The following is a 25,397-nucleotide window of genomic DNA, read 5'->3' on the forward strand; positions in this document are numbered from 1 at the left end:
GCGTGTTCAGTTGTCAGTTCAAGTCACAGACTGTGCCCACACTCAAGGAAGGAGAAGAATCATTCATACATCCAGGGTGGGAGCAGCAGGAGGTGAGGTCATCAGGGTCCCTGCAACATCTGACCCTCACAGTTTCCTATTTAGGAATGTTTTCGTTCCATCTCAGATAATTTCATTTAAAAAAAGTGTGTGTGTGTGCACGTATGTGCACTCCCACACACTCTTAAAGACATAAAGTATATACTTAATAAAGGAAATGTACAATTTGTTGCTTACATGTACTTTTAAACGTTCAGGAAATATTTCAACTTACAGTAGTGAATCTGTTGTCTGCAAATAAAACAGGTTTCAGCGGTCACATTCTGTATGGTCACAGGTAGTTTTATTATGTGCCCAAATCTTCGCTAAGCATAAGCCTGCCTGCAGCTCCGGTCGGCCTTCCAGGCCGCTCCTCTCCTCTTCCCAGCTAATTTGGGCCCCACCTGGAGAGACTCGGAGCTGTCTGGAGGTGGGTGAGGAGCCGGCAAGCCCTCAGCAACCCCACCTTCCCTTCTCTGCTAGGGAAAGCTTACAAGAGGGTCTTATTTACATGCAAAGCAAGAGGACAGAACACAATTGTCATCAATGTTTAATCTTAGAGATGACCTTTTAAGGAGAAGTCATTGTTTTCATGCCATCAAGCGGTAGTTTTGGATAATATCCGTGCATCTAATAGATATCTCAACAAACATTTGCATTTATGTATTATACCTGTCATCATCTATCACCTAGCTCTACGTATCTATCATGTGTCTATCAGTTAACTGTTCATCTATTGATTGATCATCTATGACCTATTATCATCCTATCTATATCCATCTATTATGTATGTATTTACTGATTGACCAGGCAATTATCTATTATCATCTATGATCTATTTTTATCTATCTATCTAGCTGTCTGTCTATCTGTCTATCATCTGTCACCTGTCAACACTGATCTTCTCTCCGGAGGACAGGACACTCTACTCTTACATAGGCCAGAAAAGTTGTACATTGAAATGAATCAAGTTTACACGTAAAGAAATAGGAGTAACTGCTATTCAATATATCATTCACATGGGAACGTCAAAGATCTGGCATGAAGCCCTGAAGGTCAATTACCAAGTTCATCCCAGCTACATACTCAGGAGAAACCGCCAGCTGTGTCTTTGGGGGCCATAGTAAAAGAAAAATATTGGATAATGTATCAATGAGCGCTGGCCATGTGCCAGGATATTCACATTCTTTGTCTCATTTTATCTCCAAAGTAGCCCTTTAAAGATGGCCCTTTTGTTATTTTCAGTTTAAAGACAGGAAACCGAGGCTTCCATAAGTTGAGGTCCCATCATTAGTGAGTGGCAGCACCAGGATTCAAAGCCCGTTAGTATGATCCAAAGCTCAAGAGCTTCCCACTGATACATCATGAGCATTCTGTGTTTTCATAGCATCAGATAAAAATGGTCACCAACTCATGGCCACTGTTAGCAAACATCTGAAATTATGTGGGATTTTGATCAGTGCCTCCGGTTACATGATTCTTTACCACAGATAATAATGTTGTTTCTCCCTCAGTCTGAAATCAGAATCTAAATAGAGAAGTTGCTTTTCTTTTTTTTTTTTTTTGAGAGAGAGTCTCGCTCTGTCGCCCAGGCTGGAGTGCAGTAGTGCAATCTCAGCTCACTGCAAGCTCCGCTTCCTGGGTTCACACCATTCTCCTGCCTCAGCCTCCCGGGTAGCTGGGACTACAGGCGCCCGCCACCACTCCTGGCTAATTTTTTGTATTTTTAGTAGAGATGGGGTTTCACCGTGGTCTCGATCTCCTGACCTCATGATCTGCCCGCCTCAGCCTCCCAAAGTGCTGGGATTACAGGCGTGAGCCACAGCGCCCGGCCCTGTTGCTTTTCTTTTATATTTGAAATATTTTATTTAAGATGTCATCTCTCATACATGGTAAGAAGTAATATTTTAGTATTTTCTTGAGGTAAATAAAAAATAAAAACTGTTTTGCTATAGTATCCTACCTGCTGATAATTCATTCCTATATCCATGGTAGAGAAACAAAATTCAAAATAAAGTATTTGCTCTTTAATCTTAATTTATTATTGTAACTTTTGTTTGAGGTTTGGGGCACAGGTGCAGGTTTGTTATTTGGGTAAACTCATGTCACAGGGGTTTGTTGTACAGATTATTTGGTCACCCAGGTACTAAGCCTAGTACCCATTAGTTATGTTTACTGATCCCCTCCCTCTTCTCACCCTCCACCCTCCAATAGGCCCCAGCGTCTGTCATTCTCTTCTTTGTGTTCATGACTTCACACCATTTAGCTCCTGCTTAGAAGTGAGAACACATGGTATTTGGTTTCCCGTTTCTGCCTTAGCTTCCTAACAATAATACCCTCCAGCTCCATCATTGTTCTCACAAAAGACATGATCTCATTCCTTTTTATGGCTGCACAGTATCCCGTGGTTTATACGTACCACACTTTCTTTATCCAGTCTGTCACTGATGGGCACTTAGATTGGGTCTGTGTCTTTGCTATTGCCAGTAGTGCTGCAGTGAACATACCCATGAGTATGTCTTTATGGTAGAACAGTTTATATTCCTCTGAGTATAGGCAAGTTGTTTTTAACCATATGTTCCTTCATTGTTTCTAAGAAAATGAAATGAAGAATGATATACTAATTGAAGACGTTTATCAGTGTGAGGAATGAGATTTCTATCTGCAGGGTTCTCTACCCACTATCCTGCTTGGGCCTGGGAGGAGCTGCACCCAGGGATGGGGCCACACCGTGACTGCCATGGCCTTGAGCTGTTTGTACCGTCCATTCCTCCACACAAAACATCAAACATTTCATCTCATGACTGTGTGGCTATAAAGATCAACAGATGGCTGTACATTAACACAGTTTCTTTAACCCAGAAATTTACTTTTTCTTCTGATTTAAGGAAATTAAAGCATTTCCATAAGCCACTAAAGAGAGTGTGGGCCCTAGGCACTGTGCCCTGTGCCCGTAGCAAGTAAGTTAGCCCCTTGCAGACAAGGAGAGCAGGAAGCAAAGGCTCCCTCACAATGCAGCACCCTGCACAGAGTGATGGCGTGGCCTCTGCTCACACTCGAGCTAGCACCGGTCCTGCAGGCCCACATGGCCCCGGATTAGGCAAGTCTTTCTGGGAATGGGGCTTTACTTTTGAGGGGAGGCAGACCTTTGTAGTTGCCTGAGCTCTAAATTGTGAAGGGGTAGCACTCATGTTACACGAGAGGGGTAAATACTGCTGTCTGTGATTGCATAGGCCTTATGAAGGGAACTGCTGTACGTTCTCATGGGGAAAAGATCTTAACTAGATAACAGTAGTCTGTGGCTGCCTCAGTTTCCCTGTTCATGATATATGCTCCCGTGTAATGTGGAGCCCATCTTGAACTCTCCACCTGCTTGCAGGGTGTTGTCTGTCTCCTGCTTATCATTTCTATCTCCTGCAGAACTGGGCTCTGTCACCCTGCAAATGGGTCATGATGAAGCCTGCTCTTAGGGGTCCGGCTGTCCAGAGTCTCCCCTTGCTTGCTGGAAATGTCTCTTATAGAGTTCACTTTTGCTCTCAATGACCTCTTTCCTAGCTCAGCCTCCACTGTTATTGATAATATCCTAAAACGAGGTCACTTTTCAATGCCCTCTTGAATGCTATGGCATCTCCTCTCTCCTTCAATTACATATCTTCCACCTGCATCCTGTGCCAACAACTGGCATCTCCTGCCTCCTTCAATTACATATCTTCCACCTGCATCCTGTGCCAACAACTGGAATCTCCTGCCTCCTTCAATTACATATCTTCACCTGCATCCTGTGCCAACAACTGGCATCTCCTCTCTCCTTCAATTACCTATCTTCCACCTGCATCCTGTGCCAACAACTGGAATCTCCTGCCTCCTTCAATTACATATCTTCCACCTGCATCCTGTGCCAACAACTGGCATCTCCTGCCTCCTTCAATTACATATCTTCCACCTGCATCCTATGCCAACAACTGGCATCTCCTCTGTCCTTCAATTACATATCTTCACCTCCATCCTGTGCCAACAACTGGCATCTCCTCTCTCCTTCAATTACATATCTTCACCTCCATCCTGTGCCAACAACTGGCATCTCCTGTCTCCTTCAATTACATATCTTCCACCTGCCTCCTATGCCAACAACTGGCATCTCCTCTCTCCTTCAATTACATATCTTCACCTGCATCCTGTGCCAACAAGTGGCATCTCCTGTCTCCTTCAACCTGCATCCTGTGCCAACAACTGGCATCTCCTCTCTCCTTCAATTACATATCTTCACCTCCATACTGTGCCAACAACTGGCATCTCCTGTCTCCTTCAATTACATATCTTCCACCTGCATCCTGTGCCAACAACTGGCATCTCCTCTCTCCTTCAATTATATATCTTCACCTCCATCCTGTGCCAAAAACTGGCATCTCCTGTCTCCTTCAATTACATATCTTACACCTGCCTCTTATGCCAACAACTGGCATCTCCTCTCTCCTTCAATTACATATCTTCACCTGCATCCCGTGCCAACAATGGCATCTCCTGTCTCCTTCAACCTGCATCCTGTGCCAACAACTGGCATCTCCTCTCTCCTTCAATTACATATCTTCACCTCCATCCTGTGCCAACAACTGGCATCTCCTGTCTCCTTCAATTACATATCTTCCACCTCCATCCTGTGCCAACAACTGGCATCTCCTGTCTCCTTCAATTACGTGTCTTCCACCTGCATCCTGTGCCAACAACTGGCATCTCCTGTCTCCTTCAATGACATATCTTCCACCTGCATCCTGTGCCAACAACTGGCGTCTCCTGTCTCCTTCAATTACATATCTTCCACCTCCATTCCATGCCAACAGCAGCCTCCATATTTAGGTAAATTTTTTCAGCCCTAGGTTCTTCCTCATGTTTTCTTCACCTCCCTTTGGTACATGATAATGGAATTCTGGGATGTAATGGACTTGAGCCCAAGCATGTTATAATAAAATACTTGCTGTCTTATTTTGAAGGAACAATATAATGACCTTAAGACTCTTTATGGATAATTCTAAGAGTTTAGTGCCTTTTATTTAAAAGATATCATATGTAACTAATTCCCCAATTTAATTGAAAATTTATTTCACATTTTTTGTTTATAAATTGGATGACAAAAACATATTTTTTTCTTTGTTTTTTAATACTATCTTGTTGGTTTCATGTGAACCTCATCCCTGCCAACGTATTTTGTGTGTTGTTGTCAACTAGGATAAGACCGTGGATATGATAACAGCATATTTTTTGAACTCTCAGACACATAACCCACTATATGTACATTGGAGCGACTGATTGAAACTGATCATTGCTGTGGGTCAAGAAAAACGGGAATACATTTTAGGCCAAAGATCATATGACAGTCTGAACACAATATTTGAAGTGTTTGGAGGGTGTAGCAACAGACAAAATTTTGGAAGGTATTCTGTGCAGATGTTTAGCATTGGGTACCCAATATGTGGTCACACAAATTCCGATAGGTGGATAAACTGTAAAAGTCACTCAGGGTCAGATGATATTCAGAGACGAAGCAGAGGTGCCTCAAGCAGCAGACAGGCAGGCACAGCTCCAGTGAAAAGCACCAATGGGGAAAAAGCATTTATGAAGCAGAACCTATGCTTACAGGAACGTAGGACACAGGCAGACTGTCAGATCTGAGGCTCAGACACAGAGGAAGGCATCAGTTTAATTAGAGACGCATCCAAGAACCAGGTTTAGGAAAAGTAAGTGGCTTGGATTTTGGCGTTGAATCACAACAGCAGAAACAAACCAGCAGCAGGATGCCCTCATTGTGAGTCTCAGTAAGTGGATGGCTTTACCTGCTGTAGAAGGACAGAGTAGTTTCCAGAAACTGGAACCTGAATTGGCTGGCAGTGCTGGAGATGCCCCAGTTATACAGAGAGATGCATCCTGGGCTAGGGCTAGTTAGGGCACTGGTCATTTACAGAGTTCAAGGTGACCCAGTTAAAGGATCTGGGTCACAGTGAATATCCATGGAAGACCAACAGAAGGATGCAAGGTATGTGCAGGTGAAGAGAAACGACGACCTGGAGCTAAAGGAAAAACCACAACATTTACTTATTTCACAATTTGTTTAAAAGATAAACTGATTTATTATAAAAAATAAACTAAGCATTTACATCTAACAAAGTTACTTTACTTTCTTACCTAAAAACAATCTGTATGTGCTCATATCTTCAGTTCTATTCCCCCAAAATGAGTGGTCTACCTCAAACTTTATTATTCCCAGGTCACTATTGCAACAATTATCCTGTCAATTCTTACTGAGTACAACATGGTGACATTCAGTTGTGGAGAAAGAAAAGTTGATTTCTAACAGACATTAAACCGATATTATGTTAATAAAAAGATGTGTATGTTAAGAGGAAAATTAACTTCTAAACTCAGAATTTTCTGTGCTATAAAAAAGATAGTATTGTAGGCTCGGCAAGGTGGCTCATGCCTGTAATCCCAGCACTTTGGGAGGCCAAGGTGCGAGGATCACAAGGTCAGGAGATCGAGACCATCCTGGTTAACATGATGAAACCCCGTCTCTACAAAAAATACAAAAAATTAGCCAGGCGTGGTGTTGGGCTCCTGTAGTCCCAGCTACTCGGGAGGCTGAGGCAGGAGAATGACGTGAACCCGGGAGGAAGAGCTGGCAGTGAGCCGAGATCGCGCCACTGCACTCCAGCCTGGGTGACAGAGTGAGAGTCTGTCTCAAAAAAAAAAAAAGATAGCATTGTAAAGATGGCAAGTGTTAATGCCAGTGATGAGACAGGAGGGTGACCATGCACATGTTTCTGTGATTGAATCCTTGCCAACCTTTCCACTTGTTTTTATTTTTTGTCTTTTTTTGTTTCCTTTTTGTGGAGAATGGGGTCTCGCTCTGTTGTTCAGGCAGGTCTTGGGCTCCTGGGCTCATGCCATCCTCCCACCTCTGCCTCCCTAAGAGCTGAGATTACAGGCATGCCCAAACCTTTCCCATCAAGATATCAAGGCATAGCCATACATTTTTATAAACTTACACCTTGTAAGAATCCTGAAAATGGCATTTTTACTCTTCTTCTATAAGAAAAGAAAGCCTATAAAATATTCTTCAATGGAATGATTATCGGTGGAAATATCGCAATAGATGAGGCAGTCTAAGCAATTCCAATACAACAGGGAGACAGGCTGCCTGGGAGTACCTAGGAGGAGCTTTATTATGAAACAAATGGGCATTTTACAAGCAGGGAAGCCATCCCCATCTGTGGGAATGCAAACGTACAGTTCCTGGTTTACGTTAGAAAGCTTTACTTTTATGTGTCTATTTTAAGCTTCAAAACAAGTGTTTAATAATTGTAAAACATAAAGCACTTGGGGTCAAACTTGACAACATTCAGGAGAGGGCAAGTTTGGGATGTGTCTTTGTAGCACTGCAGCGCTCTGAAACCGAAACACCTCCTACCTTTGTCTGTCTCAAGGGGAGGCTGCCGTAAAAACAAGACATAAATCTTCATTCATTTCTCAAAGGGAGGAAGGTGGAAAGTAACACGATGACCATTTGAAGAAAAGACAGTGACACAAGATGATGCTTAATTGATGTACTCAATGTCAAAAAGCAAATTAGAGGTAGAGATGGGTCTATATTCCAGTCTCTTGCCATTTAATATGGTGTTTTATCATCCTTGCTAACTGACCAACATGTATATCATCACGAAGACTGAAATGTCAGTGTACGATGTTGTCGAACGTCCCACTGAAACCATACCGTGCTTGGATTCTGTGGGAAGAAGCCACGTATTCTGTGGCTGTAATGGGAGATCTGTCTAATAAGCGTCTTTGATCGCCCTGGTGACCACTGTCATGCCCTCAAATCCTACAGAGGTCATGTCAGTCTAGGACCAGCTTTTGCATTGATTTGGATAATCTCCTGCAAGGTTTACTTTTGCCAATTATTTTTTCTTATTTGCATAATGAATTATTCCTTATATTTTGTAATGATCTGGTAGTGGAATCACATTGCTATTTACTTTCATCATGTGGGACTAATTGAGGAATATGTCGTTGGCCACCAGTACTTGGAGAAAGACAAAAGGACCTAGAGGAGGATGACATAAATAATTTAATTATGAGGATCGAACTCAAGGCTTATGACTTAAGTGTGAAATAAAATGAAGGCCGACAGATGATATCATCAAATGCTATAAAATCTAAAATGTTGTGATAGGAGCGATGACAGAATATTTGCCTATTCTCCTGTAGGGGTAATAAAAAGTGATTGTGATTGTATTAGTCAGTCATGGATGCATTGCATTTGCAAGGTTCGTTTGTAGGAAGTTAAGCAGCACGGAGACCCGGACACTGTGTCAGGAAGAAAACACTGGGTAAGGGGTCACAGGTCATGCTGTTTCTGATTTTGATTTTTCTATGTAGGTCATTTTTAATGATGTCGTTAAAAGGAAAAATGTTCTAAAATCTGTTCAGATTAAAAATTGTTATTTTTCTCTGCTCCACAAATTCTGACATAAAAATATTTGAAGCCTATTTGTATTTCTACAACAAATGCTTTTTTTTTCTTTTAAGCCAAGTAAAAATTTCAGAAAACACTGATATGAAAATAATCCTGTCAATTAAATTCCAGTGCCAGGCAACTAGACCGAGGAACCTGAAAACATATCAAGGCAATTTGGAATATTGAGCTTGAAATTTGCAAAGATCTGAAGTGATACAATTAGCACCATTCAATAGTAAATGCCAAGATTGAACACTCGCTGTCAGATATTTTAAAAATGACGAAAGGTGGAGTGAAGGAGACTCTCCCTCCTGGGTCCCTGGGGTTGGGTGTGTGTCTATTTTAACAATGACGAAAGGTGGGGTGAAGGAGACTCCCCCTCCTAGGTCTCTGGGGTTGGATGTGGGCCTGTTTTAACAGTGATGAATGTGGGGTGAAGGAGACTCCCCTTTCTGGGTCCCTGGGGTTGGGTGTGTGTCTATTTTAAGAGTGACGAAAGGTGGGGTGAAGGAGACTCCCCCTCCTGGTTCTCTGGGGTTGGATGTGGGCCTATTTTAACAGTGACAAAAGGTGGGGTGAAGGAGACTCCCCCTCCTGGGTCCCTGGGGTTGGGTGTGTGTCTAACAATGACGAAAGGTGGGGTGAAGGAAACTGCCCGCACTGGGTCCCTGGGGTTGGGTGTGTGTCTATTTTAATAGCGACGAAAGGTGGGGTGAAAGAGACTCCCCGTCCGAGTCTCTGGGGTTGGGTGTGGGCCTCTTGGCTCTGCTACCCACCTGCTGCTTCATCTGTCATATCCCAGGTCATGTGTTTCTTCTATAAACACCACATTGTTTTTGAAAACTCTTAGTACTGAAATGCTATAACATTTTTTTTAAAAAATCAAAGAGTATTGTAACTGTTGAAGAGTGTTTAAAGTTCTCTTATGATGATTTTAGGCAAGTTTCCCTTTTAACTCCTTCTAAAAGTGGGGTGAGTAAGATCATGGGTGTGGAGTGTGAGAGAGAGAGAGGGGTTGAGAATGGACCAACGTTTCTGGCTTTCGTGACTATTAGTGACTTGGGAAAATGGGGAAAGGTAGATTATTGAAGGTAAAAATAAAGAGAGGTAACATTTTATTTAGGGGTAGAAGAATGTTGAGGTCCCTTGTCATTTGCATTAGGTTTTCAATCTTGCTGTGATGTGAAGCACAGATTATAGATGCCCAAGAAGTTAGAAGTTGCCCATTGCATGTCATACAACCTACTAAAATAATGACAATAAGACAATGTTAGACAAAAACACAATGTTAGAAGTGGAAAGATAAATGACAGATATGTTTTTAAAACCCCATAATTTACAGGACAGTGATGACTTGAATTGTAAATGGGATGAAGAAGGGAATAAACCATGACTCTGAGGTTTAGGTTCTGATGAGGAAGGCTTCAGTGCTATTAAGTTCCATAGGAAAAAAAACAAAAACAAAAAACGAAAAAACAGTTCAGAGACTTATCTAGGAATCACAGTCCTTCCTAAGTCAGGAATTTGCCATTATGTTAACCAAAAGTCAATTTCCTTTGTTAAGAATAAGAAAATGGGCCAGGTGCGGTGGCTCACGCTTGTAATCCCAGCACTTTGGGAGGCTGAGGTGGGCGGATCACAAGGTCAGGAGATCGAGACCACGGTGAAACCCCGTCTCTACTAAAAATACAAAAATTTAGCCGGGCGTGGTGGCGGGCGCCTGTAGTCCCAGCTACTCAGGAGGCTGAGGCAGGAGGATGGGGTGAACCAAGGAGGCGGAGCTTGCAGTGAGCTGAGATTGCGCCACTGCACTCCAGCATGGGCAACACAGCAAGACTCCATCTCTAAAACAAAAAAAAAAATTTTAAAAAAAAAGAATAAGAAAATGATTTTGTAAGCAGACTGGACTGGAGAAATGACTCCATGATGATGTTTGAGGTTTATGGGTTAAGTAGAGGTGCTCGTGATATGCCCTGGATGGGCAAACTTGCCTCACTGGCTGTGGACTCCACTGCCATGATGTCTGACACCGCCATAATGCAACCACACCTGGAGGCCAGGTGACCAGGGGCGTCCCTACAGCTTTGGTCAGTTTACTGGAACCTGTGTGCCTTATACATCCTGGCCAATGAAACCAACTGAGGGAACAAGACAAGAAAGTTCCACAGGTAGTTATGTATGCACATGGATTAGCTCTCTCTTCTGGAAACTTCCAGGAGCCTTAAGGCAATTTGGCATAAAACAAGATCTATATGAAATAGGCCTATTTGGAAGAAGAAATTCTTTATCTGTGCTCTTCGTACAATATTTGAAGGAAATGCCAAGAAACTGCTCATTCTTATATATAAGTTCTTATTAATTTGAATGTTTAGTCATTTAGCTAATACTGTAAAATGTAACAGACCTAAAGGAAGAAAATGGCTCTCACTGAAAATATAAAAATAAAATCATTCATCAGGAGGTGAAGGAAAATGTTCTGCTCCTGTTGGATATTTGTGCTGTTACTCATGTTCCTTGCTATGAAATGGATTGAAAATATTTGTCAGTTCATTTATCATACTCAGATTAAACTCATTGTGACCAAAATAACACTATTTGGTATTCATAATGCTGCAGATGTCTGCACTGACTTTCATATATTATGTAAAATAATCCATGGAAATGTTTATTATGTAAATATGTCACCAAACATTTCCACATTGATATGTAATGAAAGCTGATGGAATTCCCTCTTCAGAAAAACACTTTATGAAACTGCGTAAGTTCCATTTTAGGTTTGTTAAATAATATTGAATCCATTCTGAAATTCCCCTAATTGCATATTTCTGGTTGAATGCTATTTTTACATCCTCCCAAATTTTGAAAAATCAGAAAGTGTTAAAATTTGAAACACATATATTGATTTTCACGATTTGGAAAATCAGCTCACTTACTTTTATTTAGAAAACACAGTGAAGTTTGTGTTTTTATAACACTTTGAAATCACTAGAAGCTTACTATTTTATTTGTATCAAAGGCACTTATACATTGTCTAGAATTAAAATAAGCACCAGTTAAATATAGTAACATGCGTTTCTATATGAAACATGCGTTTCACTGTTTCTATTTTCACTGCCAGACTCAGGGGATACAGTAAATAATGCATGTCCTCTGGGCTACCCCTGCCTTCAGGGAGGTTCATTTCTAGATGAAGTAATGACGTATTTGCATGAGGAAACTTGGAAGAATTAGATACACGCAGAGCACCTGTCATTGCCTGCTTGTGGTGGGATTCACAGGAAATTCGGGGAAGAGGAAGAGCCTTCAGGAGGAATATGCAGGGATAATATACGGCTGCAGCCATAAGGGAGCTTGATCTTAAAGGGCAGGGAGGATCTGGGCAATACTATGGCACAAAGGACCATAAGCCTGGGTGCCGAGGGCATCACCAGGTGGCAGGATCCTTAGAAGAATGGACCAGGGTGAATACTTACCATGGTGTCTTGGCGACCCCTTAGTCAGCAACAACAGCAATCTTGTGTGCAGTAAAGGAGGCTTAGACTAAGCACTGGAAGCTTAGAAAGCAAAGGATTCGACCCACCTGATGGTGGGTGCAGCAAGCTTTGCATGACTTCGGTGGCTAGTTTCACAGGAGCAGTGGAAAGACTGGAGACGAAGGTGGAAGAGACTGAGAATTGGGAGTCTTTCAGATGAATTGGGAAATAGAAAAGCGGTGCCATTTTTGGGTAAGAGATGGAACTCATGGCCTTTGCAAAAATGTTGGTTACGTACTCCCATTTTGCTGTGTATTTGTATTTTGCTACTGAACGTTTTATGGTCAGTGAGGTGCAGAGGTGTGCATGTCAGGGGCAAAAGTGTGCGGGAAGCAGGCATGGTATCCCCATAGGCAGGGTGAACCTGCGCGTTCACTCTGCAGCCGGGTGGCTTAGGTTATCAATGCCTCAGGAATAAGCCCAGAGAGGACGGGCTGGCACCTGCAAGCCACAGTTAGGCTGATGGATGGCAGTCACTCAGCAGAAATTCTTTCAAAGAAAAGAATGAGATATGGAGAAGGAGGAATGGCGCTCTTGCGGCCTAACGCAGCGGGGGTCTAGTTGAGGCTGTCACTTCTCATGAATTGACGATCTGGCTCCATTGCTCAAGGTAGTGAATTCTTACATATGGTGAGACAATTTGTTTGTATTTATTAGTTGTAGAATAATAAAAGTATCAGCCTATGAGTCATAGCAGCAGCAATAAATTCAGGTATTGTTGATAATCCCTTATATTTATACAGATTTTACTTCTATGAGGAGCTTAATGTGTTTTCATAAATTCTTTACTTTTTCTTGTAAAAATCTCTGTAGCATGGGGGAGCAAAGCAATAAGCACTGCCCTTCACAGCTAAGACGTGAAAGAGGGACGAGGCAGGGGCAGGGTGTGTGAGGTCTGAGTCCAGGACAGCATTTGGGAAGAACTCAGTTGTCTCCCATTTCTTCTCATCCTCTGTCCCTCTCCAAACTAGTGCCAGGGCCACGGGCCCCACTGCTGTCCCCAGCTTCTCCCAGTGGGGTCCGGATCTATCCTCAACTGTTTCACTGCTTCCATTTGGGGCCCTAACGTTGCCCAATGTGGACTTTGCGTTTCTCCTAGACTCACTTTCCTTCCCTCCCTCCCTCCCTTTCTCCTTCCCTCCCTCCCTTCCTCCTTCCCTCCCTCCCTTCCTCCTTCCCTCCCTCCCTTCCTCCTTCCCTCCCTCTCCTCCTTCCTCTCTCTTCCTCCTTCCCTCCCTCTCTTCCTCCTTCCTGCCCTGTCTTCCTTCTTCCCTTCCCTTCTTCCTTCCTTCCTCCTTCTCTCCCTCCCTTCCTCCTCCCTCCCTCCCTCCTTCCCTCCCTCCCTCCTTCCTTCCTCCTCCCTCTCTTCCTCCCTCTCTCCCTTCTTCCCTCCCTCCCTCCCTCCTTCCCTCCCTCCCTTCCTTCTTCCCTCCCTCCCTCCCTCCCTTCTTCCCTCCCTGCCTCCCTTCCTCCTTCCCTCCCTCCCTCTTTGCCTTCCTCCTTCCCTCCCTCCCTCCCTGTCTTCCTTCCCTCCCTCCCTTCCTCCCTCCTCTTTTCCTTCCTCCTTCCCTCCCTCCCTCCCTTCCTCCCTCCCTCTCTCCCTCCCTCCCTTCCTCCCTCCCTCCTCCCTCCTTCTTCCCTCCCTCCCTCCCTCTCTCCTTCCCTCCCTCCCTTCCTCCCTACCTCCTTCCCTCCCTTCCTCCTTCCCTCCCTCCTTTCCTTCTTCCCTCCTCCCTCTTTCCTTCCTCCTTCCTCCCTCCCTCTCCTCCTCCCTCCTTCCCTCCCTTCCTCCTTCCCTCCCTCCTTCCCTCCTTTCGTTTCTTTTTTGTTCTCTCTCTCTCCTTCTTTTCTCTCTCCTTCCTTCCTTCCTCTCTCTTCTGTCTGTCTCTCTCTCCCCCCCCCCACCACCTGCTTCTCTCTTTCTCCCCTCCCCTTTCTTTCTTTGGCAAAAAATAGAAACATAAAGGCAGAGAGGAAAGAGCAATACTCAGAGAATCACGACTCTTACCACTATTTGCACCAGGAAACACTTTTTGGGGCTTAGAGTGAAAGTGAGTAAATTTTGGTAAATTCATATATGGGTAAATTTGACCCAGATATGCTTATTATGTCTCCAGAACCAACACTGAAAATTCTTCTGGGGAAACAAAAATGTGACAATTATTTTATGAGTGACAGAAGAATGAAGTTCTTCATGGAACTTTAAAAATAAGTTTTATCATTCATATTTATTACTTTTTGGCAAAATCAAATAAATCCTTCAAAGCAAATGAGAAGAGATATGGTAATCTCTTTTACGTAGTTTGTGGGAAGGTGTCTGAGACAAAGCAACATTGCTGTTTGTTTTCGAAGAAGGACAAAAGGGGTCCTGAGAGGACTGTGTCCACCAGGATGACAAGGAGAGGGAGAGATGCTTCAAAGGGAACTCACTCTGCCTCAGGAGCCAGCTCTCTAAAGGGTCTTACTGTGCACGTCGCTCACCCTGCCTCGTTGAATTAGAGCTTGAGCATCTGGTGTTTATTCAACTGCATGGTCGGCCTGCTCCTCACGGGAGCCTGAGCTTCCCTGGGCTGCCACTGTTTATTTTTGGCTGTGATAAAATTCTCCAGTGTGTCTTGCTTAGACTCTTGTAATCATCATTATTTTGTAGGTGATTTTCAGGATTACATGGGACAGCATAGACAAACCTGCCTGATGAATCCTGTGGCACAGAGCATATCATCTTCTGTATGCGCCAGGGGCAGCCCCTCATTGCTGGGGTTCATGGTGGTGATGAGGTTCTTGGCCAGACACTCCTGAAGTTGGGGCCCAGTCTATTCACTTGGTTTCTAAGCCAATGGTAGAGACTTAAGCCTAAGGTGACAACAATAAATTAACCAGAGCTTCTATTTCTCCATTAAAATAATTTTTTTAATGAGTCATCAATTTGATATTCCCGTCTAAGAGCAAATAAATATAAGCATTACTGAGATTTAGACAACGAAAATTAAAATTATATGCTGAGAAACCTATACTACTAATGAAGAATTGCTTTAAAAATAGCTCAGCTGATGTGTTCCTAATCTTCCTTCTCTCACTTCTATAACCATGTTTATTTAATGAATTTAGTTTTTCTTCAGCAATCAATCAGGCAAAAAAAAAAATCTGAGAATTTTCCCATCTTTAAAAATAATCATATAATTCAATTTCACAGAAATTCTCATTTTTCTTTTTAAAAATTATTGTGGAATGTGTGCAGAAGTGTTTCAAAGCAGAGAATTATATTTCAATATAATTTAGATATATTTTATTTATTTTTTATTTTTTATTTTATTTTTTTTTTTTGAGACGGAGTCTCGCTCTGTCGCCCAGGCTGGAGTGCAGTGGCGCAATCTCGGCTCACTACAAGCTCCGCCTCCCGGGTTCACGCCATTCTCCTGCCTTAGCATCTCCGAGTAGCTGGGACTACAGGCGCCCGGCTAATTTTTTGTATTTTTTAGTACACACGGGGTTTCACTGTGGTCTCGATCTCCCGACCTCGTGATCCGCCCGCCTCAGCCTCCCAAAGTGCTGGGATTACAAGCGTGAGCCACCGCGCCCAGCTGCTTAGATACATTTTAATTATGATATTTAGGATATGTTGGTAGAACTATCTTTCACTTGCCACCTTTTTCTATGTATTGGCTCTATGTATATTAATATTTAATTTCACAAGCTATCAAACTCTGTTTTCAATCTGTTTAATTTGAATCCTATATTGACATAAAATTATGCCAAACTGTTCGTGTATTGTAAAGATTTTCATTTGTACTTTGTCATGAAGACTCTGCAGTAGTTCTAATCCCCGTGCTCAAATCCTAAAGAACCAACACTAGTTAATAAAGTGCTCGGGGTAGTCAAGATGTTTTTAAGTAGTAATTTTTGGAGCTAAAAACAGAAATATGTGAGTTTCATTTTTCTGACCATTTATTCCTAGACTTTTTTTAAAGCTAGGCCTTTTCAGCAAGGAAGCTACTTCTTCAATTATTATCTGGGTGCAAGACAGATAAACACCCCCAGTTTGTTTTGCGGTGTGTTCTGATGATAATCAAATTCCATTCTGTGTAAGGAAATGAGCGATAGGGTTGGCTGAATCTGTGTCGTTGAGTTTCTGGATCTCCCTTTGTATAAATGCACATACATGTGTTTGTATTTTTTTTATTATTATTATACTTTAAGTTTTAGGGTACATGTGCACAATGTGCAGGTTTGTTACATATGTATCCATGTGCTATCTTGGTGTGTTGCACCCGTTAACTCGTCACTTAGCATTAGGTGTACCTCCTAATGTTATCCCTCCCCCCTCCCCCCACCCCACAACAGTCCCCGAAGTGTGGTGTTCCCCTTCCTGTGTCCATGTGTTCTCATTGTTCAATTTCCACCTATCAGTGAGAACATGCAGTGTTTGGTTCTTTGTCCTTGTGATAGTTTACTGAGAATGACGATTTCCAGTTTCATCCATGTCCCTACAAAGGACACGAACTCATCATTTTTTATGGCTGCATAGTATTCCATGGTATATATGTGTCACATTTTCTTAATCCAGTCTGTCATTGTTGGACATTTAGATTGGTTCCAAGTGTTTGCTATTGTGAATAGTGCCACAATAAACATACGTGTGCATGTGTCTTTATAGCAGCATTATTTATAATCCTTTGAGTATGTACCCAGTAATGAGATGGCTGGGTCAAATGGTATTGCCAGTTCTAGATCCCTGAGGAATCGCCACACTGACTTCCACAATGGTTGAACTAGTTTACAGTCCCACCAACAGTGTAAAAGTTTACCTATTTCTCCACATCCTCTCCAGCACCTGTTGTTTCCTGACTTTTTAATGATAGCCATTCTAACTGGTGTGAGATGGTATCTCAGTGTGGTTTTGATTTGCATTTCTCTGATGGCCAGTGATGATGAGCATTTTTTCATGTGTCTGTTGGCTACATAAATGTCTTCTTTTGAGAAGTGACTGTTCATATCCTTTGCCCACTTTTTGATGGGGTTGTTTTTTTCTTGTAAATTTGTTGGAGTTCATTGTAGATTCTGGATATTAGCCCTTTGTCAGATGAGTAGACTGCAAAAATTTTCTCCCATTCTTAGGTTCCCTGTAGTTTCTTTTGCTGTGCATAAGCTCTTTAGTTTAATTAGATCCCATGTGTCAATTTTGGCTTTTGTTGCCATTGCTTTTGGTGTTTTAGACATGAAGTCCTTGCCCACGCCTATGTCCTGAATAGTACTGCCTAGGTTTTCTTCTAGGGTTTTTATGGTTCTAGTCTAAAATTTAAGTCTTTAATCCATCTGAGATTTCTTAAAACATGGAAACATTCTTTTGTGAAATAAATAGTGCAGAATCAACATCATAGAATTTTATGTTGTCATTTCAGAATTCTTCTATTACACATCAACTTATTTTACCAATATTCAAAAACAGTGTTGACATTTTTAGGAAACAATGATTGATTATATACTAGTCTTTAAACACACAGCAAGTAAAGCTCAATTGAAATGTACTTCATGCAATTTGCAGAGAGAGAAACAGCAGGCTAGGCTGTATCCTAACAAATGTGGATAAAGTAAAGTAAGGGTCCAGGGATCAAAGTGTCTGAAACACCAGATCAAAGTCTAACTGCCTTTGAGAACCTGAGAGATGCTGACATGACATGCCATGGCACTAAGGGCACAGTTTCACAGTGGAGGCAGCACTCTTCTCCCTAGCAGGTGACTAAGCTGGTTCACAGCGCAAGTGACACGAAGTAGAAACTTCAGGTTTCTAGGGATATTTCTCTAGTCCTTCTAAGTGTTGATGGCTGTGATTCCAATGCTACTTCCCGCTGTAAAGGCCTATGATTCTCCCAGCAACTGTGTGTGAACCATCAAATCCTGCGAGGAGCTTTGAGAGAACAAAGCTCTCTTCAGTGTTCTGAAAATTAGAAAACTGATTTCTAGAATGGCCAAATACTTTCAACTTTCTGACAGGAAAGAGGAATATAGTTTATAAAAAGACATCACATAAGCCTAGAGGCTTCAGGTGTAGAACTTTTTACAAAATAATAAATTTCACGATGCTGTCAAGGTCTTAAGTGATCTTTTGCAAAAAACAAGAAAAGGTATCAGAAGAAAAACCGACAGCTGGTCATATAAAGAGAAAACTAAGCTGCCATAAATAACTTGGCTTAATTCTTCTGCATGAAAAAGTGTAGTTTAAGCAGAAAAAAAAAACTTTTGATATTGACTGATAGAAAAAGCAATAAAACACATATTTCTAACAAAATCCAACCCAAATACAGTTTAGTAGACATTTTAATGGATACATCTTTTTTCTTTGCCTGTTTGTTTTGTAATGTTTCTTTCCACTCTTCTCCAAAAAAAGGTTTTAGGGAAGAGGAAAATGTTTCTTCAAACTAATTTTAAAATAAGCATATTTTTGGATTTTAGAACTTTGTTAACCTTTTGATTGAAGTCTTTAAAAGCCATGATTTCTGAACATAGAGGCATATTCTGGATAACGTTTAAAGCATTAATATCTACAAACTACCTGTAGAGCTTATGGCTATAACCTACTGAAACAATTTGTAAGTCCCACAGGAAAATCAATGTCATTACTTTATCAACGTAACCATATGTCTCCAGTGAAGAAAATCTTTTATGATAAACTCTTCTGTACAATCAGGACATAATTTATTCTCAAAATGAACACAGAAAGCCCACAACTTATGATGGTTCACTTACAATTTTTCAACTTTATAATGATGTAAAAGCAATCCATGTTCAGTAGAAAGTATACTTTGAGCACCCATACAACCATCTGTTTTTCATTTCCTGTACAGTATTCAATACTAGCACAAATCATCACAAATCATCTAGCACAAAGCTTGTTTTATAAGAAAGCATTGACTCTCTGGCTGATTATAGGCTCATGCTTATAATCCCAGCACTTTGGGAGACTGAGGCAAGCAAATCACTTGCGGTCAGGAGTTTGAGACAAGCCCGGCCAACGTGGTGAAACCCCGTCTCTACTAAAAATACAAAAATTAGCTGGGTGTGGTGGCACACACCTGTAATCCCAGCTATTCGGGAGGCTGAGGCAAGAGAATCACTGGAACCCAGGAGGGGGAGGTTGCAGTGAGCTGAGATCATGCCACTGCACTCTAGCCTGGGCAAGAGACTGAGACTCCATCTCAAAAAAAAAAAAAAAAAAAAAAAAAAGTTGATTATTTCATGTAAACTCTCATTGTTTATTAGTAGTGGGGAGGACTGTCTCATGTCAACACTTTCTTATAAAATAGGCTTTGTGCCCCAACTATAGGCCAAGGTAAGTGTCCTAAGCGCATTTATGGTAGGCTAGGCGAATTTAAGACATTTGGAAAGTTAGGTATATTACATGATTTTTCTGCTTAAGATATCTTCCACTCTTGATGGGTTTATTGGGATGTAACCTCGTCTGTTAAGTTGAGCAGCCTCTGTAGTCACCTTGACCACTTCTTAGTCCAGGCTTTCATCATCCCCAGCAGATGTGTATGTGTTTCAAAGCTCAGTTTAGAAGCTTTACATGGAATATTCCAACTCTTTTTATAAACTTTTAAAAAAATCCAAATTTCTTATGCCCCTTGAAAAACGGGAAGGTCAGGTCACACTGGGTGTTGTTTGTTTGTTAAGGTGGATACCTCCTGGGTGCTGTGTGCAGAACCCCACAGTTTCCCGGCCCCACTGCCATTCACAGCTTTAGTTCTTCATAGACAGGATCTGGGTGCCCTGTTAGCATGGGTGGCCCTCACCCCTCAAAAAGATTTTTTAATTTTCCCAGGATCCTGTTCCGGTGGTACTGATCATAGGGATAGATGCTGAACTCTTGTTTTATATTTTTTATAGCCCGATTTTGTGTGCCTAATGGATTTTTCCAATTCTATGTTCCAATGGCATTTCATAAGCAGCGTACCTAATGTAAATTCAAGATAGTGCAATATTCTGGAAGATTGTTTGTTATTAGTAGGGAGGTGGACTCCAAGTGTGGCCAAGGAGAATCATTACCTCCAACAAGTCATTCTGCCTCTGGTTTGCTGGTGGTCATCCTCACTGCTGGGCAGGACTGCCTTCTAAAGAGCTGTTCAGATGCTGTCACTTCCAAATCCACAAACCCAGTAACATTACAACAATAACAACAATAAAGACTTCTGCTTCTTTTTTCCTCTCTGTGAAAACAGAAATGAGCACTGAATAATCTGTAATAATGATGGATTTTGTCATACATGGTAGGACAGTTGAATGTCTTCCTTTCTGCCCTGTCTTCTTGGCACCGTGCAGTCAGATGAAGGTCATCAAATGTTTGAATGACCCTGAAACCAGAGGTGATTGAAAGCGTCCCCCTAATTTCTACCTCCCCTTTGTGGACATTTAGCATATCCCTTTGCTTTGCACTAAAATCGATGCACTCTTCTCTTCTTGAATTCTAGGCATCTTGAATTGAAATTATTGGTGTCTCTTAAATAGATCAGCGTTATTGTAAAAATAATAATGTTGTTATAGTTGGTAAAGACTGACTCTTTGTGGAAGGAAAGTTTATGGAAGGAAATTTTCTTGCCACTGAGTAAAAGATCAAGCATGTACTCTTTCTCCTATACAAAGTTAAAAATCTCAATCCTGATTATTCAGACATCAGGGTAAAATTATATTGTGAATTTGAGAATATATTTTCCTCAGTGGAAGGCATCTCAGACTCCACATTGACAGGAGGATTTAGGAAAAGTCACACATTCATTTCAAAATTTAATTTCTTTTGGAGAAAAGGAAGCATTCAAACTTTGGTGGAAATAGAAGAGACCATGTGGTCCCTCAGGTTTCCAGCTCTCCTTTTTACAGTTGTCAAAATTTGCATCATGATATGAAGAGAAATAGGTTACTGTAAGACTTTCTTCACAGATGCCCTTAAAATATTGCCTCACATAAAAGCAATATACAGCTCTCAGTACTGCAGAAGCTAAATCTTCATTTCTGTCATCTATTTCTTTGAGTTTAAGAGCTTATTTTGATGAGGTCATTATAATGATTCATTTCTGGAGTTTCTGTTGTGTGTGGATTTCCTCAAGAGCCTCATAACCATGCACCATCAGGAGTGTGGTCGGCAGTAATTCAGGAGCGCCAGTTTTCTGTGGGCAGGAACAACTTTTTCTTTCCCCATGAAGTTGAAACCTTGGAGTTTGGAGGAAGTTGTCGGGAAGGTGGGCGGCTCTTGACGATAGGCTGGAATAAGTGCTGGCTGTCAGGATTCTGCAAAGCACCCTGGCGGTGCCGATGGGTGGCCCCTCTTCCTGGGAGGTCTAGGTTGTGACAGAGAGGGGCAACGAGGCAGCAGAGCATCCGGTTCCTAGAGGGCACTGGGGCTCACCAGAGAATCCAGCGTGCAGACTGAAGGCTTGGACTGACAGATAAAGCTGTGGAGCTCTGGAAAAGAATTGCTTCAGGGGCTGGGCATGGTGGCTCACACCTGTAATCCCGGCACTTTGGGAGGCTGAGGGGGTGGATTGCCTGAAGTTGGGAGTTCGAGACCAGCCTGGCCAACATAGTGAAACCCCATCTCTACTAAAAATACAAACAATTAGCTGGGCATGATGGCAGGTACCTGTACGCCCAGCTACTTGGGAGGCTGAGGCAGGAGAATCGCTTAAACCCGGGAGGTGGAGGTTGCAGTGAGGCGAGATCATGCCATTGCACTCCAGCCTGGGCAACAAAAGCAAAAACAAACAAACAAAAAAGCTTATAAGTAGGGAGGAACAAATAAGATGTTCGAACCTCAAGAAATCACAAATGGGTAACAGCCCCAATACAGACCCATCTTTCTTTTCCCCTTTGTAAATTCACAATCTCCTTTTTTCTCCCTACCCTTCAAGGAGCATTTAGCAACCTTGTTTATTTCATCTCTGTTTTAAGGCCGATGTCTACCCTTGAGTTCTGTTCATTCCTTCCCTTTCTCTCTTGCAGGTTTTGAGCTGGTAAAATGTGAGGATCCGGGCATCCCTAACTACGGCTATAGGATCCGTGATGAAGGCCACTTTACCGACACTGTAGTTCTATACAGTTGCAACCCGGGGTACGCCATGCATGGCAGCAACACCCTGACCTGTTTGAGTGGAGACAGGAGAGTGTGGGACAAACCGCTACCTTCGTGCATAGGTGAGTGTGGAAGCAATAAGACTACTGTGCAAAACCCAGGCCTCAGGGTACTTGCACCATGTTGCTTTGACTTCCTTTATTGGAAAAGAGGGGGAATTGTATCACAATTTCCAGTGTGAGTTTTACGTATTCTGAGATTTGCATGTGTCTGTTTTCAGTGTGTGTTTTCAGCTATGAAAGACAGTTTTTCTAGTAGTCTTTTATGGTGACTATAGGTACAGTGTTATTATTAGAATTATCACATGAGTGTCTTATTGCTTTATGCTCTCAACTTTAATTGCATGGAGGGTAAAGACTTTCCACAGAGGTAATGATTTATTGAAATGATCAGGAGAGATAGATGATTGATGGTGATTCTTTTTCTCTATGTAGATAATGCAGATATAATGGCTTTGGTTTTGAAAAGTAGCTAAATAGAAATGTGTGATGCGTGTGATGCCTGAAGTTGAATGTTCCCATCTCTCTGTGTCTTCTACAGCGGAATGTGGTGGTCAGATCCATGTAGCCACATCAGGACGAATATTGTCCCCTGGCTATCCAGCTCCTTATGACAACAACCTCCACTGCACCTGGATTATAGAGGCAGACCCAGGAAAGACCATTAGGTACTTGTTTTACTTTGGTTTCAGTGATTTGAGAAAAGAGATATGCCCTCTATTCTTGTAGCAGAGAGAGTGGTACAACAAATATCCATGGTTAAAGTGTCCGAACTAAAGAAGAAAAGGTAAAGGTGTAGCTAAAAGTTTTGCTGGCTCACTTTGCTGTTGCCTTGAAACCATTAATTCTGTATAATAAAAAAGGACAAAATGAGAGTGTATCAGTTAGCTTCTGCTGCATAACAAAACTATCCCCCAAATTTAGTAGCTGAAAAAAATCATGACTTTGATGGGTTGCCTGGGCTATTCTGATCTGGGTGAGACTGACTGGGGATGAGCAGTCCAGGCTGACCTTCCTTAGGTGTGAGGGCCTCAGCTGGGATGGTTGGGAAGGCAGGAGCCCCTCCATACCAGGCTTCTGTTCCTGCACTAGGCTAGTCAGGGTGGGAAGGTTGTAGCAGCAAGGGATGACACATTTCCTACTTCTGCTTACATTATACTTGCTAAGGTGCCCTTTGTCAAAGCAAGTCTCATGGGCTAGGCAAGACTCAAGATATGAAGAAATACACTCTACTGCTCTTTTAATAGGAAGAGAAGCAAAGTCATATTTTAAAAAGAAAGACTTGTGTACAGGGATGGGAGCAATGTGTGTTCATTTTGCAATATACCAAAGTAACTTTGACATAGCCCAAGAAAGTACTCTAAAGTAACACATATAAAAGAAAATCATTGCAAATTTCAGAAAACGATGTGAACAGTTAAACAAAATGTGTTCTATTCCAATAGTGAGTTCTCAGTTATTATGGTGAGTTATTTAAACCAACAAAAAGTAGTATTTTTAAAGTAAGCTCTTGGTGACCTAGTGAGAAATCTGTCTCCCAAACCATAGCACATAAGGCAAAAGGTAATTTTAAAATGTTTTATTTTTAGTTCGTGTTTAAAATGAAGAGGACACACAGTCCTAAGAAATCCTTTTTAAAATGTATTTTTCCTTCAATTAACCTTTCTGTTTCATTGCAAAATTTGCTTTTGAAAAACTCAGACCTCCAACAGCCTTAATCTGCATATCCCAGGGGTCTACACTCCTTCATCATGCTATTATACCCACCAAAGAGTAAATGAATCGGCCCAGCTGCTTCAGCTCCGCCTTCACATACGTGAAGCTGAAAAACAGTAACAGCTCAAGGTTAGGCTGGGCACAGTGGCTCACGCCTATAATCCTAACACTTTGGGAGGCCAAGGCAGGTGGATCACTTAAGATCAGTAGTTCGAGATCAGCCTGGCCAGCATGGCAAAACTCCATCACCACTAAAAATACAAAAAGTATCTGGGGATGGTGGCACACGCCTGTAATCCCAGCTGCTCACTCAGAAGACTGAGGCAGAAGATGTGGAAGGATGAAAAATTTTCATAAACAAATGATTTTTGTCCTTATTCAAAAAAGCCACCCTATCAAGCTTACTAATGTGCATAGATATCATACACTTGTTTCACTGCAACTCTATAACTTAACAAAAATAAAATGGGATGAAGTGGAGTAAGGAAAATGCATATTGTTACATGATGCTGTTTCTGTTCATCTGACATCTAATGCCTTTGAAATTCATGTGTCTCACTATTTAGTCACATTAACAACTTGGGAGTGAGTTGAACTGATGTGGCACAAATTATTACCACTTAATAGACCCTATGTCAGAAAGAGTCTCCCTACATAAAAGGAGCAAGAAGAACAATTAAAGCTTATCTAGAATGCAAACATCTTAGGGTGGTGTTTCTGCTGCTATGATAGAATATTACAGACTGTGGGGCCAGGTGCCGTGGCTCATGCCTGTAATCCCAGCACTTTTGGGAGGCCAAGGCAGGCAGATCAACAGGTCAGGAGATCGAGATCATCCTGGCTAACATGGTGAAACCCCGTCTGTACTAAAAATACAAAAAAATTAGCCATGCGTGGTGGCAGGTGCCTGTAGTCCCAGCTACTCAGGAGGCTTAGGCAGGAGAATGGCGTGAATCCAGGAGGTGGAGCTTGCAGTGAGCTGAGATTGTGCCACTGTATTTCTCAAAAAAAGAAAGAAAAAGAATATTACAGACTTACAGACTGGGTAACTTATAAAGAACAGAAATTTATTCTCCTAACAGTTCTGGAGGCCGGGAAGTCCAAGGGCATGGCATTGGCATGTGATGAGTCCACATGGTGAGAGCATCATATAGCGAGGAAGTACACTAGAGACAGAGAGGAAATGGGGCCAAGCTTAACCCTTTATCAGGGGCTCACTCCCACTATAGCTAACCCACTCCCATGATAACAGCATTAATCCCTTCATGATGGCCCAGACTTTATGACCTAATCACCTCATAATGGCTCCCACTTTCAATATGGCTACAATGGCCATTAAATTTCAACATGAGTTTTGGTGGAGACAGTAAAACCACAGCACATACTATTTTATAATAACTCATTTTAAAATTAATGTCCTTAATCAAGCTAAATGATTAATTTGA

General features: G+C 41.9%; 1 protein-coding gene across 1 annotated transcript in view; it reads left to right on the plus strand.

Annotated features, from left to right (window-relative positions):
* The window catches only part of CSMD1 (CUB and Sushi multiple domains 1), a 2,090,842-nt gene that overhangs the window by 1,698,484 nt on the left and 366,961 nt on the right, over nt 1-25,397 (plus strand). The window contains exons 24-25 of the mRNA XM_003271406.4: nt 22,108-22,299; nt 22,778-22,904. Coding sequence (XP_003271454.2) covers nt 22,108-22,299; nt 22,778-22,904 — 319 coding nt within the window. The remainder of the gene's footprint in view (nt 1-22,107; nt 22,300-22,777; nt 22,905-25,397) is intronic.

This window comes from Nomascus leucogenys, chromosome 4 (assembly GCF_006542625.1).
Source record: "Nomascus leucogenys isolate Asia chromosome 4, Asia_NLE_v1, whole genome shotgun sequence".
Classification (NCBI taxonomy): domain Eukaryota; kingdom Metazoa; phylum Chordata; class Mammalia; order Primates; family Hylobatidae; genus Nomascus; species Nomascus leucogenys.